Raw genomic sequence first — 12,468 nt, forward strand, 5'->3', positions numbered from 1 at the left:
TACAATTCCCAGATAGCCCCGCGCTCCAGAACCCCCTGGCCCCAGCAAGCTTTCACTCTCCCGCCCCACTTCCTTTCCTTTAGGGCGATGGTTGGGCAATGTTTTCCGTCTTGGGAGAAGTCACTGGGTAGTCCCGCCCAAGCTTCTTTAAACCACACATCTTTTCCCCTCCTCGGAAGTCTACGAGGGCACTTCCGGGTCACGCGGCTCCCCTAACGCGAGTCATGTGACACAAAGATGGCGGCGCCGCGGTAGCTGGCTCCGGGTTGTGGCGTCCTAGGAGCCGCGACGGTTTCTGCCCTAGGGCCGTGGGAGTGGCAACGCTTGGCTGTTCCCTGCGGCGGCCCGTAGTCCCGCGTTAAGCTCTCGTTCAGGACTAGGGCTGCGGCAGCTGCTGTGGCGGTGGGCTCGGGGGAGCGCCAGTGACCTCGCTGCAGGTGCCTTTCGCCGCCCGCGCTCGCCGGAGGAGGAAGAGGGCAACTGGCCTCCTTGCGTTCCTGACCTGCGGATTTTGCTCGGCCTCCGAGGGCTCCGGAGGAGCTGCACCTCTGAGGGGCTTGCCGAGGCGGAGTCTTCGGATGTGTAAGAGGCAACCTAGTACTCGTGGGGTCGCAAAGAAGACCGCAAGGACTTTGCTTCCTCCTTCAGACGCTTGGCTTCCCCGCCTTGACTATCCCCGCATTCATTTTCACTTCCTCTCAATGTTCTCTTCATATATCTGGAAATATGATCAGCGCCCCTGACGTGGTGGCTTTCACCAAAGAGGACGAGTATGAAGAGGAGCCTTACAATGAGCCAGCCCTGCCCGAGGAGTACTCGGTGCCGCTCTTCCCCTTCGCTAGTCAAGGGGCCAACCCCTGGTCCAAACTGTCCGGGGCCAAGTTCTCCCGGGACTTCATCCTTATTTCGGAGTTCTCTGAGCAGGTGGGCCCCCAACCCTTGCTAACCATCCCCAATGACACCAAAGTTTTTGGTACCTTTGATCTTAATTACTTCTCCTTGCGGATTATGTCTGTGGATTACCAGGCCTCCTTTGTGGGCCACCCACCTGGTTCTGCCTACCCCAAGCTGAACTTCGTGGAGGACTCCAAGGTGGTGCTAGGAGACTCCAAGGAGGGCGCCTTTGCTTATGTGCACCACCTTACCTTGTATGACCTGGAGGCCCGTGGCTTCGTGAGACCCTTTTGCATGGCTTATATCTCTGCAGACCAGCACAAAATCATGCAGCAGTTTCAGGAGCTTTCAGCTGAATTTTCCAAAGCTTCTGAATGCTTGAAGCAGGGCAACAGGAAAGCATTTGCTGGAGAACTTGAAAAAAAGCTGAAAGATTTGGATTATACCAGGACAGTGCTGCACACAGAAACAGAGATCCAAAAGAAAGCCAATGACAAAGGTTTTTACTCCTCTCAGGCAATTGAAAAAGCCAACGAACTGGCCAGTGTAGAGAAGTCCATCATTGAGCACCAAGACCTGCTGAAGCAGATCCGCTCATACCCTCATCGGAAGTTAAAGGGGTCTGATTTGTGTTCTGGGGAGACAGAGAACATGCAGGAGCAGGCCTACCAGGCAGTCACTACCTCTAACCCCGATGAGTCTGTTGACACAGACCTTTACACCTGCAGACCAACCTATACCCCCAAACTCATCAAAGCAAAGTCCACCAAGTGTTTCGACAAGAAGCTGAAGACCTTGGAAGAACTCTGCGACACTGAGTACTTCACTCAGACTCTGGCTCAGCTCAGCCACATAGAGCACATGTTCAGAGGAGACCTATGTTACCTGCTGACCAGTCAGATTGACAGAGCACTGCTAAAACAACAGCACATAACAAACTTTCTCTTTGAAGACTTTGTGGAGATCGATGACAGGGGAGTAGAGAAACAAGAGACCACAGCCCCTAATCCCAGTCAAGATCGCCAGCCTCCCAGGTTTCTGGAAGAATATCCTATTCCTCAAGTGTTGATTAGCGTTGGCTCATACAAGTCTAGTGTAGAGTCTGTGCTGATCAAGATGGAGCAGGAACTTGGAGATGAGGAGTATAAGGAAACAGAGGTGCCAGAATTGAGCAGTTTTGACCCTCAGGAGAACCTGGATTACCTGGATATGGATATGAAAGGGAGTATCAGCAGTGGTGAAAGCATCGAGGTTCTAGGCACAGAGAAGTCCACCTCTGTACTGTCTAAGTCTGACAGCCAGGCTAGTCTCTCGGTGCCATTGAGCCCCCAGGTGGTCAGGAGCAAAGCAGTCAGCCACAGGACCATCAGTGAGGACAGTATTGAAGTCCTCAGCACCTGCCCCTCTGAGGCCCTCATCCCTGACGACTTTAAGGCCAGTTACCCAAGTGCCATTAATGAAGAAGAAGCCTATGTAGATGATAGTGAGGGAGCCATCCACTTCCAGGCAACTGTCAGCCCCCAGGAGCTGGGTGAGGCAGAGGAGGGCAGCTTGGGAAACCCCCCTTTACAGACAGACTCCTCCTGCTGCATTGGGAAGGAGAGCGACAGTCTGCAGATGCCACTCTCCGCTCCAGCCCATTCGCTCTCCGACGAGGATGAAGTGGTGAGCATTCCCCCGCAGCGCTACAGGCAGAAGGACCAGGGCTTCCATGTGGACTTTTCAGTGGAAAATACCAACCCCTCTTCCCGAGACAGCACTTCCGAAGGCTTCCCTGCTTATGAGCTGGACCCCAGCCGCCTGCTGGCCAGCAGGGATGTCAGTAAGACCAGCCTGGATAACTACTCAGACACTACCAGCTATGTGGGCAGCATAGCCTCCACCAGCTCGGACAGGACTCCCTCTGCTCAGCCTGCTGGCTCCTCTTCAGAGAGGCATAAAAAGAGAGCTGGCCAGAACGCCTTAAAATTCATCCGGCAGTACCCCTTTGCCCACCCAGCCATCTACTCTCTGCTCAGCGGGAGGACACTCGTGGTCCTGGGGGAGGATGAGACTATAGTCAGGAAGCTCGTGTCTGCGCTGTCCATCTTTGTCCCCAACTACAGCCGCTGTGCCAAACCGGTGAAGCACTGGGTTTCCTCCCCGTTGCACATTACGGATTTCCAGAAGTGGAAGCTTATTGGCCTGCAGAGGTAATTGATTATAGGTGATGGGAAGGGCCCTGACCAGTTAGAAATGAGCCTTCAAATGTCATCCTCCAGGGAAAGCAGAACAAGTTGGTTTGAACCCAGAATTGGGAGATCTGGCTTTTGACTAGGCCCAGACCCACTCACTCACTGTTATACTTGGCCAAGTTTTCCCCTTTTCTGACTTTCCTTGTGTGTCTCATAAAGGGTCTGCAGTTAAAGCTGCAACCAGGGGATTAGCCTTTTTTTTTTTCTTTTTAAACATTTATTTACCTACACAAGAACTGGGGTACAGGTTAGAGTGCAGGGGATGAGAGATTTCACCAGAGACAGAGTGGGGAGCAGAACAGGCAGATTGAGGAAGTACACTGCTGTGGGGAGCAGCGGGCGGGTCAGGAGAGGTCTGCCATGTGGGTCAGCTCCCTGGCTGGGGATCAAACTCTTATTGCAGTGGCTTTGGACAACTTCACAGTGTTGTGCTTTAACCCCTTGTGCCCCCGGGGAGGGCCTGGGAAGTGCTTTTCTAGGATTGTTTTTTGCTACTGTTTTGGTTGCAGGTGGTTGCCAACCCTGGTTTGCACCCTGCTGGGTCAGAATTAAGTGGGAGAATTTTTTAAATCACTGATTCCTGGGCCCCAACCCCAGAGATTCCCACTCAGTTTGATGTGGGGTAAGACATGGAGTTTATCTGCTGGCAGCAAGGGTTAGAAATGACTGGACTTTCAGGACCTTGCTGATTCTTAAACTCATACTCTGTTGCAAGTGAGGGGAGATGTCCCGAGAAAAGGGCTGCGTTAGTTAGTAACAGATAACAGAGGGACATCAGAGGGCCCCAGTGGCTTTCCCCTTCTGTCCTGTTTGCCTAGAGGCTGCCTGGATGGGAAATGGAAGAGCCAGTCCTTCTCCATCTCTCAGTGTTTTCTATTTCATTTCCCCTTTCACCTGTACTTGAGTGGTTTCTTTGTTTTTATTTCAAAAATTGCTGGACAAGTTGTCTGGCTCACAGGACTCTCAGCATAGGACCTGTCCTTGTTTTCCATTCCTTTTTCTTCACCCTGCTTTGCTCTCCTATAAAACAGAGGTGTCGAGCCAGGTAGTCTTCGGAGACCCTCTGACCCACGTTCTGGCTATGTGGGAAGGCAAAGGGATTTCTTCCACTGCCATCAGCCACCTGTTTTTCCCTTGTTTTCCAGCTTTCCCTTTGCCTAGGTCCCCGGTGGTGAGATCACTAGGTGGTGAGATCACTAGGTGTGTTCGCTCCTCTATAGAAGTCAGCAGGGCTTCCCTTTAATCTTGCTGCAGCGGGCTTGCCACCCAGGTGGTGGTGACAGGAGTCAAGCAAGGGAAGCTTCCACATCATGATTTGAAGCACTTGTTGAGACTGTGCCTCAGGCCGTGCTGGGGAGGTGTTGGGGTATCTGCTGAAGGTACCTGAGCAAGGCCACTGCTTGGGAAGAATCCATACCCAGGAGGATGGTGACCAGAGCCTTGTCACACAGCGAGTCGAGAGTTTTTAACAGTGGATGCCACATATGTTCAAAGGGCACAGTTTTCTGATACGAGGGAAATGAGGAAGCAGTTGGCTGGAGAACGTTGGGGTCTTTGGCCTTTGGGTGAGTGGGCTTTCCAGTGTCAAAGAAGTGATGGTGTGGAAACTTGGTGAGCTGTGCCTGAGACCCCTGGGCCATCTGGTGCTCAGGATCATGGGAATCCCAGGAGTCCTTGCATGTGGGTGCCGCCTCCAGGCCGGGTTAGAGGACTGCATGGAGCCCCCATGGGCTCTGTCCTTCCTGGCTGGAGCTTTTCCTCTGCTGAAGTTGCGCTCTGTCTGCACTCAGCTTGAACTCTGGGGGAGGGAAGGGCTTTACAGGGATTGTGTATTGATCCTGTTCTTGGTGGTATAAGGTGTTGGGCTCCTTCAGACACATCATGACTTGAGTCACTGATGGAGTAGAGACACATCTGTTCCCCAACTCACTCCTCTCACCTCAGCCCTTGACTTTTTCTTTTTTTATGTCAAAAGGTGGAAAATCTAAATACACATCAATATGTTAACATCAGTTGGCTTATCCAGGACCAGCCTTGGGATGGTCTTGCCCTCTGCAGAGGCTTTCTCTGAACTTCCCTCCTCAGGATATGCCAGGATGGCAGGAGGGTCATCTCTTATAGTTCCACTCTGCTGGGAACCTGGCTGGAGTGTTGTGGTGTGGAGGATTCTGAGGCGGTGGCAGTGGAAAGACTGTTGCAATCAACAGCAACAGACTGTTGCTGTGGGTGTGAGAGAGGTTAGCCAAAGACTGGGTAGTGTAGTTGGTACCCTGAGGCACCTTAAAGTGGGGCGTGAGGCCGTCAGGGTGCCAGCCCAGGCCTGTCTACCCATAGTGAGCCCTTGGCAAGTCACTTAGACTTTTTCTTTTTTGGAGAAAATAAGAAGGTTGTATCACTGAATGATCATCTGCCAAATATTTACTAAGAGCGGTCAAGTGCCAGCTGCTGTGCCCAGGGCCAGAATAAGGTGAGTCAGCGTTGGTGTGTCCCATGGCAGGGCATGCACGGTCTTTATGGGCCGCCCTCACTCCAGCCCCAGCTCTGTCACCACCTGTCAGCTTGACTTTTGCAAGACTTTGAGAGTGTTTGCATCTGCAGACAGCCTGATGAGGCCAAGCCTGTGACAGCAGATATCCAGGGGCTCGGCACCTCCGCTTTGCACCTGGAAGGGGTGAACGCTACTCTGTGTGCTAGCAGAACTCAGACTGCAAGGCAGCAAGCCAGGGTAGCTGGCACTGGGTGTGGTCCTCACTGGCCAGACATCAGAGCCTTTAAGCATTGATCTGTCAGAAGTGACAGTGGAGATCTTTCCAGAGAATCCCAAGTGGGCGAGAGACTCATCACCTCTTCCATTACTCCTTCTTGAACCTGACATGTGGATGTTGGGAATTGGAAACATCTGCCGCCAGAGGTCCTGCTGAGGTAGGCACGGTTGGAGCCCTTGTTTCTGTGGAGATGTGTCACTGCAGGCTCCACCATGGGGTGACATGGAGTGGAGACCGCTCACCTGGAGAAATCCCGGGAGCTGAGCAGGGAACAAGGAGCATCATGAGATTAAACTGAGATTATGGTCCGTGGCAGTTACAGAGGAGCCGGCGATGGTCCTAGTTCAGGTCCTGGTGCTGCTACTAGTAGCTGTGCGATCTGGACCATTCATCTCTCCTACATTCCATACAGCATGTCTGTGAAGCGGCCCGATGGCGCCGCCACACAGAACTGTAGGGGACGTCAGTATCTAGGTGGTGACTGCTTGGCCCTGGAAGTGCTCACACTTGTGGGCAGATGGTGAGAGAGGCTCTGTCTTTTCTTCTCAACCAATCTTGGTAAGCTGTACAGGGACTTATCTCCTAGGAAGGCAAACATTGTGAGATCACTTTGGTCCCAAATGCCTGTCAGATTTTTTTTTGTGTGTATTGTTTATTCTCTTAGTTGTTATCCTCATAAAATTCTAGCCACCAAGACACCATCACCATTGTCTCTTATCCTCTTCCTCTCCCTGTTTTTACCCCTCTCCCTTCCCCATCCCTAATGAATTTTTCTGATTTATAGTTTGCCTGCTAATTTTCTCTCCCCACCCCCATCCCTTGTATGGTTTCCCAGTGTTCCTGTAAGTGAAACAATCCAATATTTTTCTTTCCTTCTAACTTATTTCACTCAGCATAAGTCCCTACCAGCTCCATCCATGTTGCTGCGAATGGCATGAGTTTATCTTTGATGACTAATACTCCATTTTTTAAAAAAGATTTATTTATTTATGCATATAAGAACTAGGGTGCAAACCAGAGGTATGGGGGCTGGGGCGATGAGAGGATTTACGAGACAGAGTGGGGAGCAGAACAGGCAGATGTACTGAAATACACTGCTGAGGGGAGCAGTGGGTGGGTCAGGAGAGGTCTGCTGTGCCATGTGGGTCAGCTCCCTGGCCAGGGATCGAACTCATGCTGCAGTGGCTGCGGATCACTTCATAGCATTGTGCCTTAACCCGTTGTGGCACTATGGAGGGCCTTGACTGAATGGTATTCTATTGTGTATGTATACCACATCTTTTTAAACACAGTATCTTAGGTCTGAAGGTCCTAAATCTTTATTGGGCAATCCCAGCTTCTCTGGGAAAACTGTCTAGAGTTGTTAAGTTTTAAGGAGCAGCCTGCTAAGGCTAACCATTCCCTCATTTCCTCTCTGAACAAACGTGGCCTGCCCCAGGTCAGGAGGCCAGTCAGACACAGTCCTGCATCAGCAGAAGCTCTTTGTCTAGTGAGAGAGACAGGAAGATACATGGCAGTCACCCCACTGGTCAGCGCCAGGCACTCTCCTGAGCACACTCACTTTGTCTCCACAGTGACCTCACGAGGTCGGGGTTAGCTGACAGCTTACAGATGAGGCCCAGCAAGGTTAAGAAAATGATCCAGGTAACATAGCAAGAAAATAGGGACTCTGGGATCACCAGATCAGGTTCCTGTTGGTGTAAACCAAGCATAAAAGGGAGGGCAGGTTATTCTGGGCAGGGCAAATTGGCCCACAATTTTGAAGCCCCCTGGAAGCTTGACATGACTAACGGAAGGAACAGACGAGCTCTCAGAAACCAGCAGGAATTAGGTTGTGAATAGCCTTGGGGGCCACATCCGGGCCCCTAAACTTGGTCACAAGGGAGCTGAGGCCAGTCCCAAGCTCCCGCCCCCATCTTCCTTGCCCTCCCCTTCCTCCTGATCTTGCTCTGTGTGTTTCAGAGTGGCATCACCTGCTAGCGCTGGCACTCTGCATGCCCTGAGCCGCTACAGCCGCTACACAAGCGTTCTGGACCTGGACAACAAAACCCTGCGCTGCCCGCTCTACAGAGGCACCTTCGTGCCCCGGCTGGCAGACCACCGCACTCAGATCAAGCGGGGCAGCACCTACTACCTGCACGTGCAGAGCATGCTCACCCAGCTGTGCGCCAAGGCCTTCCTCTACACCTTCTGCCACCACCTGCACCTGCCTGCCCACGACAAGGAGACCGAGGAACTGGTGGCCAGCCGCCAGGCAAGCTTCCTGAAGCTGAACCTGGGTCTGGTGAATGAAGATGTCAAAGTGGTCCAGTACTTGGCGGAGCTGCTGAAGCTGCACTATATGCAGGAGTCTCTGGGGACCAGCTACCCCACGCTCAGGTTTGACTATGTCCCCAGCTTTTTGTACAAAATCTGAGGTCAGTCCTTGTCACTGTGACCAAGACCTGCGACTCAGGGTATGGGGGGAGGGGTTGGCATGACCAGACAGTCCTCTGAGCAGTTTAGACTTCTGGTGTCATCAGTGGGAAGGGACCCAGGGTGGCAGCTGTAGTTCACAGATGGCTTCGGGCAGCTTGCGAGTTGAACTTGGGCCAGGGTGGGATTTGTTGGGGTAGCCTGGTGCTCTCTGAAGGCAGCTAGGAGGATAGTAACAGCTCTCTGCTCCCTGGTGAGGAGTGGCCCTGGAGCTGGGGGGGGCTCTTGGCTCCTGCAGGACTGGAGGCCATGACAGAATGACGCCTCTGTGGGTGGCATGAGAGGCAGGAAACTGAAGCCGGGAGGAGGAGCGTGCGGGCCACATTCACTCCAGTGGACACTTCAGTGGCAAAAATCACGGGAAGCAGCCAGTTGTCTGGAATGATTTGGTGGAGAACAGGACGATGGAACATCCATGGCCTCGTTCAGGCTCCAACTTGGGCCCTTTGGGAACCCTCCTAGAGCCCATCATCCCAGCAGAGGCCCCTCAGCGAGTGGGAAGGAGGGAGAAAGCTGCCCTAGCTGGGTGGTAGGGTTGTACAACCTTTTGAGACTGCAGAGCAGTCGGGCACTGTGTGCTTGCTTGCTCACGGGCACAGAACCTGTGAGTCGGCCTCGGAAATGACTCCAGGGGACAGCAGGAGCGACTGAGCATCCCTCACCAGCTGTGAGAGCTACTCTGGGACGGGGAGCCTGCGAGGCCATCACCACTGTGCGAGCAACGAAGAGCTCTTTTGACCAGAGGGAGCTGGCGCTGGCCTCTGGGGGATGGTCTGCCGACACGCCGGGACTCGGCAGAGGTCGCGCCCTCCTCGCACCCATAGCAAACCTTCACAACCGCTTCACTACCTCTCCCAGGGTCTCAAGCGCCTGGCAGTTGGTTGGTCTGGGTGGGCAGCTCAGCAGGTGATAACTCGTGGCAGGGAGACAGGGAGGGGGCAGGTTCTCCGTGTGGGTTTCTTTGTGGTTGTGGCTCTGCCCGAGGGAGTCTGCAAGGTGCACGCCTCACTATGGCTCACCCCCCACACCTCAGACCCCCCCCTCTCCCTCCAAGGTATGGGCACCCCGCCACAGCTCACCTGACTCCTTTCGGTTTTAAGTTGTTTCCCCCTGAACAAGAACTCTTGGTGGTAGTATTTTTTAATTTGTTCTAAGAAAATTGTGATAAAACAGACCTGAAGTGGTGCACTTGCGTGCACATCGGTTGGCACCGTGTTCTGTGTACTTAGGGGCCTACTCCCGAGACCTGGTCTGCCCACCAGCTTTGTGGCGCTCCAGTGAGCTCTGGGGGTGGGGAGGTGGGAGGCGGGGCAAACTCCTGGCCTCCTGGTGACCAGTGAGGGCTAGTGTCACGGCAGCCTGTGGCCCTTTCTCGCCCAGGTCCCGGCACAAGGCACAGCCTGTTGGCTTCCAGCCATCAGCTCTGGTCAGGTCCCCGTCCCCTTCAGGTGTGTCTGCTCAGAGGCCGTGACGGGGCACTGCTGCGGCAGACGGTGCTGCCTACATCTTGTTTCATCGTACCCGTTGCTTGTGTTCACACACGAGTTGCCAGGAACATCTTGGCAGCTTTTAAATGTGAAGTGCGTGTCTGTCCGTGGGGAGACTGCATAGGAAGTCTGTGGCTCCCCTTCTACCACCTCCACTCCTTTGTGTTCTAGATGCTGCTTTCTTTTCTAACCAGGTGGCTAATTGCTATCTACCTGGACCACCAGGGACTTGACCTTGTGACATTTTATCTCCAAGGGAAGAAAGGTCTGGGGGGTCCATATGAAGAGGTGGGCAGTAACCATAGGCAGCCCTTCTCTCTTTGCTCCTGTTCCACACCAGTATGGACTCTCTAGTTCACCCTGTTCTCACCTGGGAATTGGATAGACAAGGTCAACCATATTTGGGCTTCTAGAAGCTAAAGCCATGACTGCAATGGTCTGAAGTAGAAGTCCACTGTGGGGTGTGTTTACTTGGAAGCTTCTTCCTCGAGGATGGTTCAGAAGGCCCCGAGGATTCTAAGGCCAGAGGGTCAGGTATGAACAGAGCAAACTGGCCTGGGCGCCAGCCACAGGAAAGTTGGAGGAGTATCTCAGTAGCGCGGCTTCTTCGTGCAGAAGTCAATTTGCGGAAGTTTGAACTCAGAATTTAAATTTTGTTAAGATCTTAAAGCTTTTCATGGGGGCCGTTTCAAAGGATTGCTTGATGCCAGCCAACTGTGTTTCTTTCCAAAGAGATGTGAAAGTGGTTCTGGGACTGAGCCACAGAGTGGGCACAGGTGGTGGAGATGCGAGGCTGCCCCTCGCCCACCCCACCCCACTTTGAAGAACTGGGACAGAAGTCTCATATCTACAAATCTTAATGTTGGGGAGATCTATGCAATGAGACGAACCTCTTGAAAGCTTTCATTTGAGATTTCCTTCTAGTAATAAGTCAGTAAATTTTCATGACACATTTAAAGATATTTCCCCCACACAGAGGGCATCAGTGCCTCTAGTATTTTAGACTTAACTATAACTTTGAGGATTATTTCAACTTCCAATTCAGTCCTCCCATTACCGCTAAGAGCAGTCCAGGTTAAGAAACACCTGGTCAGGTTAGCAATTAAGCAGTAGTAGTTTCCAGAAACTCCATTTTAGAACTCAGCTAAAGCCTTTCATAGTACCCGTGGCACTCGGACATGGCTTGAGCTGCCACCTCACACCTCGCTGCTCCCTAGGGACTTCAGTCCTTTAGTGGAATCTTTGGATTGTGGAAGCTGTCACTTTTCTGTAATTGCTGGCAGTGGCTAAAGTCGTACACACTGTACCAGAATCTGGAAAACAGACCTTGATGACTCACCTCTCATTTGTCACCAAGCTTTTAACTTGTTTCAGATTAGTTGCAATATTCAAGTACAATAGACTTCCACCCTAAACCAGTAACACATTCCATGTCGACTCCTAGAAGTCCTAGGCAGGCAGCAGACTGGACCCCCGGCGCCACGGCCGCTGCAGTTCAGCAGTGTCTTCCTGGAGGCAAGAGCAGTCCGGGAACCCTTGCACGCACACTGACCACTTCTGCATGCATGTCTCCCTCCCTGGGCCTGCAGGTGCGTGGCCGATGAGCGCCCGCCCTGATGCTAGTGTGGTCTCAGCTGGTGGGGAGCCCCATGGTGAAAGTGGATGGCCTGCACAGAACTCATCCCCCAAGCTAGCAATCAGGTTTTATCTGCCAGCTCCCTAGAGCGCACAGAAGGAAGTGATTTGCTTCACGCTTTGAAGCCAGCCAACTAGCTTTCTGGCTTTTCTCCAAAACTATGATGATAGAAAATGATAAAATTGTAATCGCTAAAAGAAATGTGGTATTAAAAGATCCTAAAAAGGAAAAAGCATGAGTCTCTGCTTACCTGATAGGAGTTAGAGCCCTGGCCCAAACCTGGCCTTATTCCTAAAGGCCTCACTATGGCCCTAGGGAGAGGGAGCAGGAGTGGAGGGATGAAACAAGTAGTGAATTCACCTTTGCCTTGGGACCCCACTTCCCAGGAAAGCAGCTCTCATTGGGAGCCCACACTATGACCCTTTGTCTCTGGTTGGGGGGGGCTGGGGAGTGAGCACAAATGTCAGAATGTCTTTGCAGCATAATGGCTCCCAAACTGAAAGCAGATGTGTGACAGGTGTAACCCCCACACTCTGGAGACTGCAGCAGTGTCCCCACCAAGTAAGGCCCCAGGCCCCAGGGACATGTTTCAGACGGGGGACCACACCCACCCACTGGCTGGCTACACAGGCTGGGCTGAAATAAATGCCACCCTTATGGTTGCAGTGAAAAGCATAGTCTGTGAGAAATTCCTGTATGTTATTTTCTGAAAAGCTATTTTATTATTGCATGTTCTCTTGTCCATGCGTGTGAATGTGAGTCTGACAACCACGGGAGCTGCAATCGCTGTCACGGGCCGGGGGCACGAGTAGAGACGCGCACGTGTGTCATAGCAGCTCCTGAGTGTAACTGCACAAGAATTTAACCAGAGTAAATGCCAAACAAATAGTATGAGAAGTGTACTTTTTAAGAAATTAATTTATTTGAGTTCAGATATTTTTGAAATATAAAAATTGGTTGTATTTTTTAAAGCTATA

The 12,468-nt window shown here is 52.3% G+C and overlaps 1 protein-coding gene across 1 annotated transcript; it reads left to right on the forward strand.

The window, feature by feature from the left end:
• Positions 1-241: 241 nt before the first annotated feature.
• Positions 242-8,318, forward strand: SMCR8 (Smith-Magenis syndrome chromosome region, candidate 8). The gene is made up of 2 exons (XM_004684542.1): positions 242-3,086; positions 7,856-8,318. Exons 1-2 carry the CDS (start codon positions 727-729, stop codon positions 8,307-8,309), a joined length of 2,814 nt encoding a protein of 937 aa, XP_004684599.1. The 5' UTR covers positions 242-726; the 3' UTR covers positions 8,310-8,318.
• Positions 8,319-12,468: the final 4,150 nt, after the last annotated feature.

Source organism: Condylura cristata, unplaced genomic scaffold (genome assembly GCF_000260355.1).
Source record: "Condylura cristata isolate star-nosed mole 26May11 unplaced genomic scaffold, ConCri1.0 scaffold00017, whole genome shotgun sequence".
Taxonomy (NCBI): domain Eukaryota; kingdom Metazoa; phylum Chordata; class Mammalia; order Eulipotyphla; family Talpidae; genus Condylura; species Condylura cristata.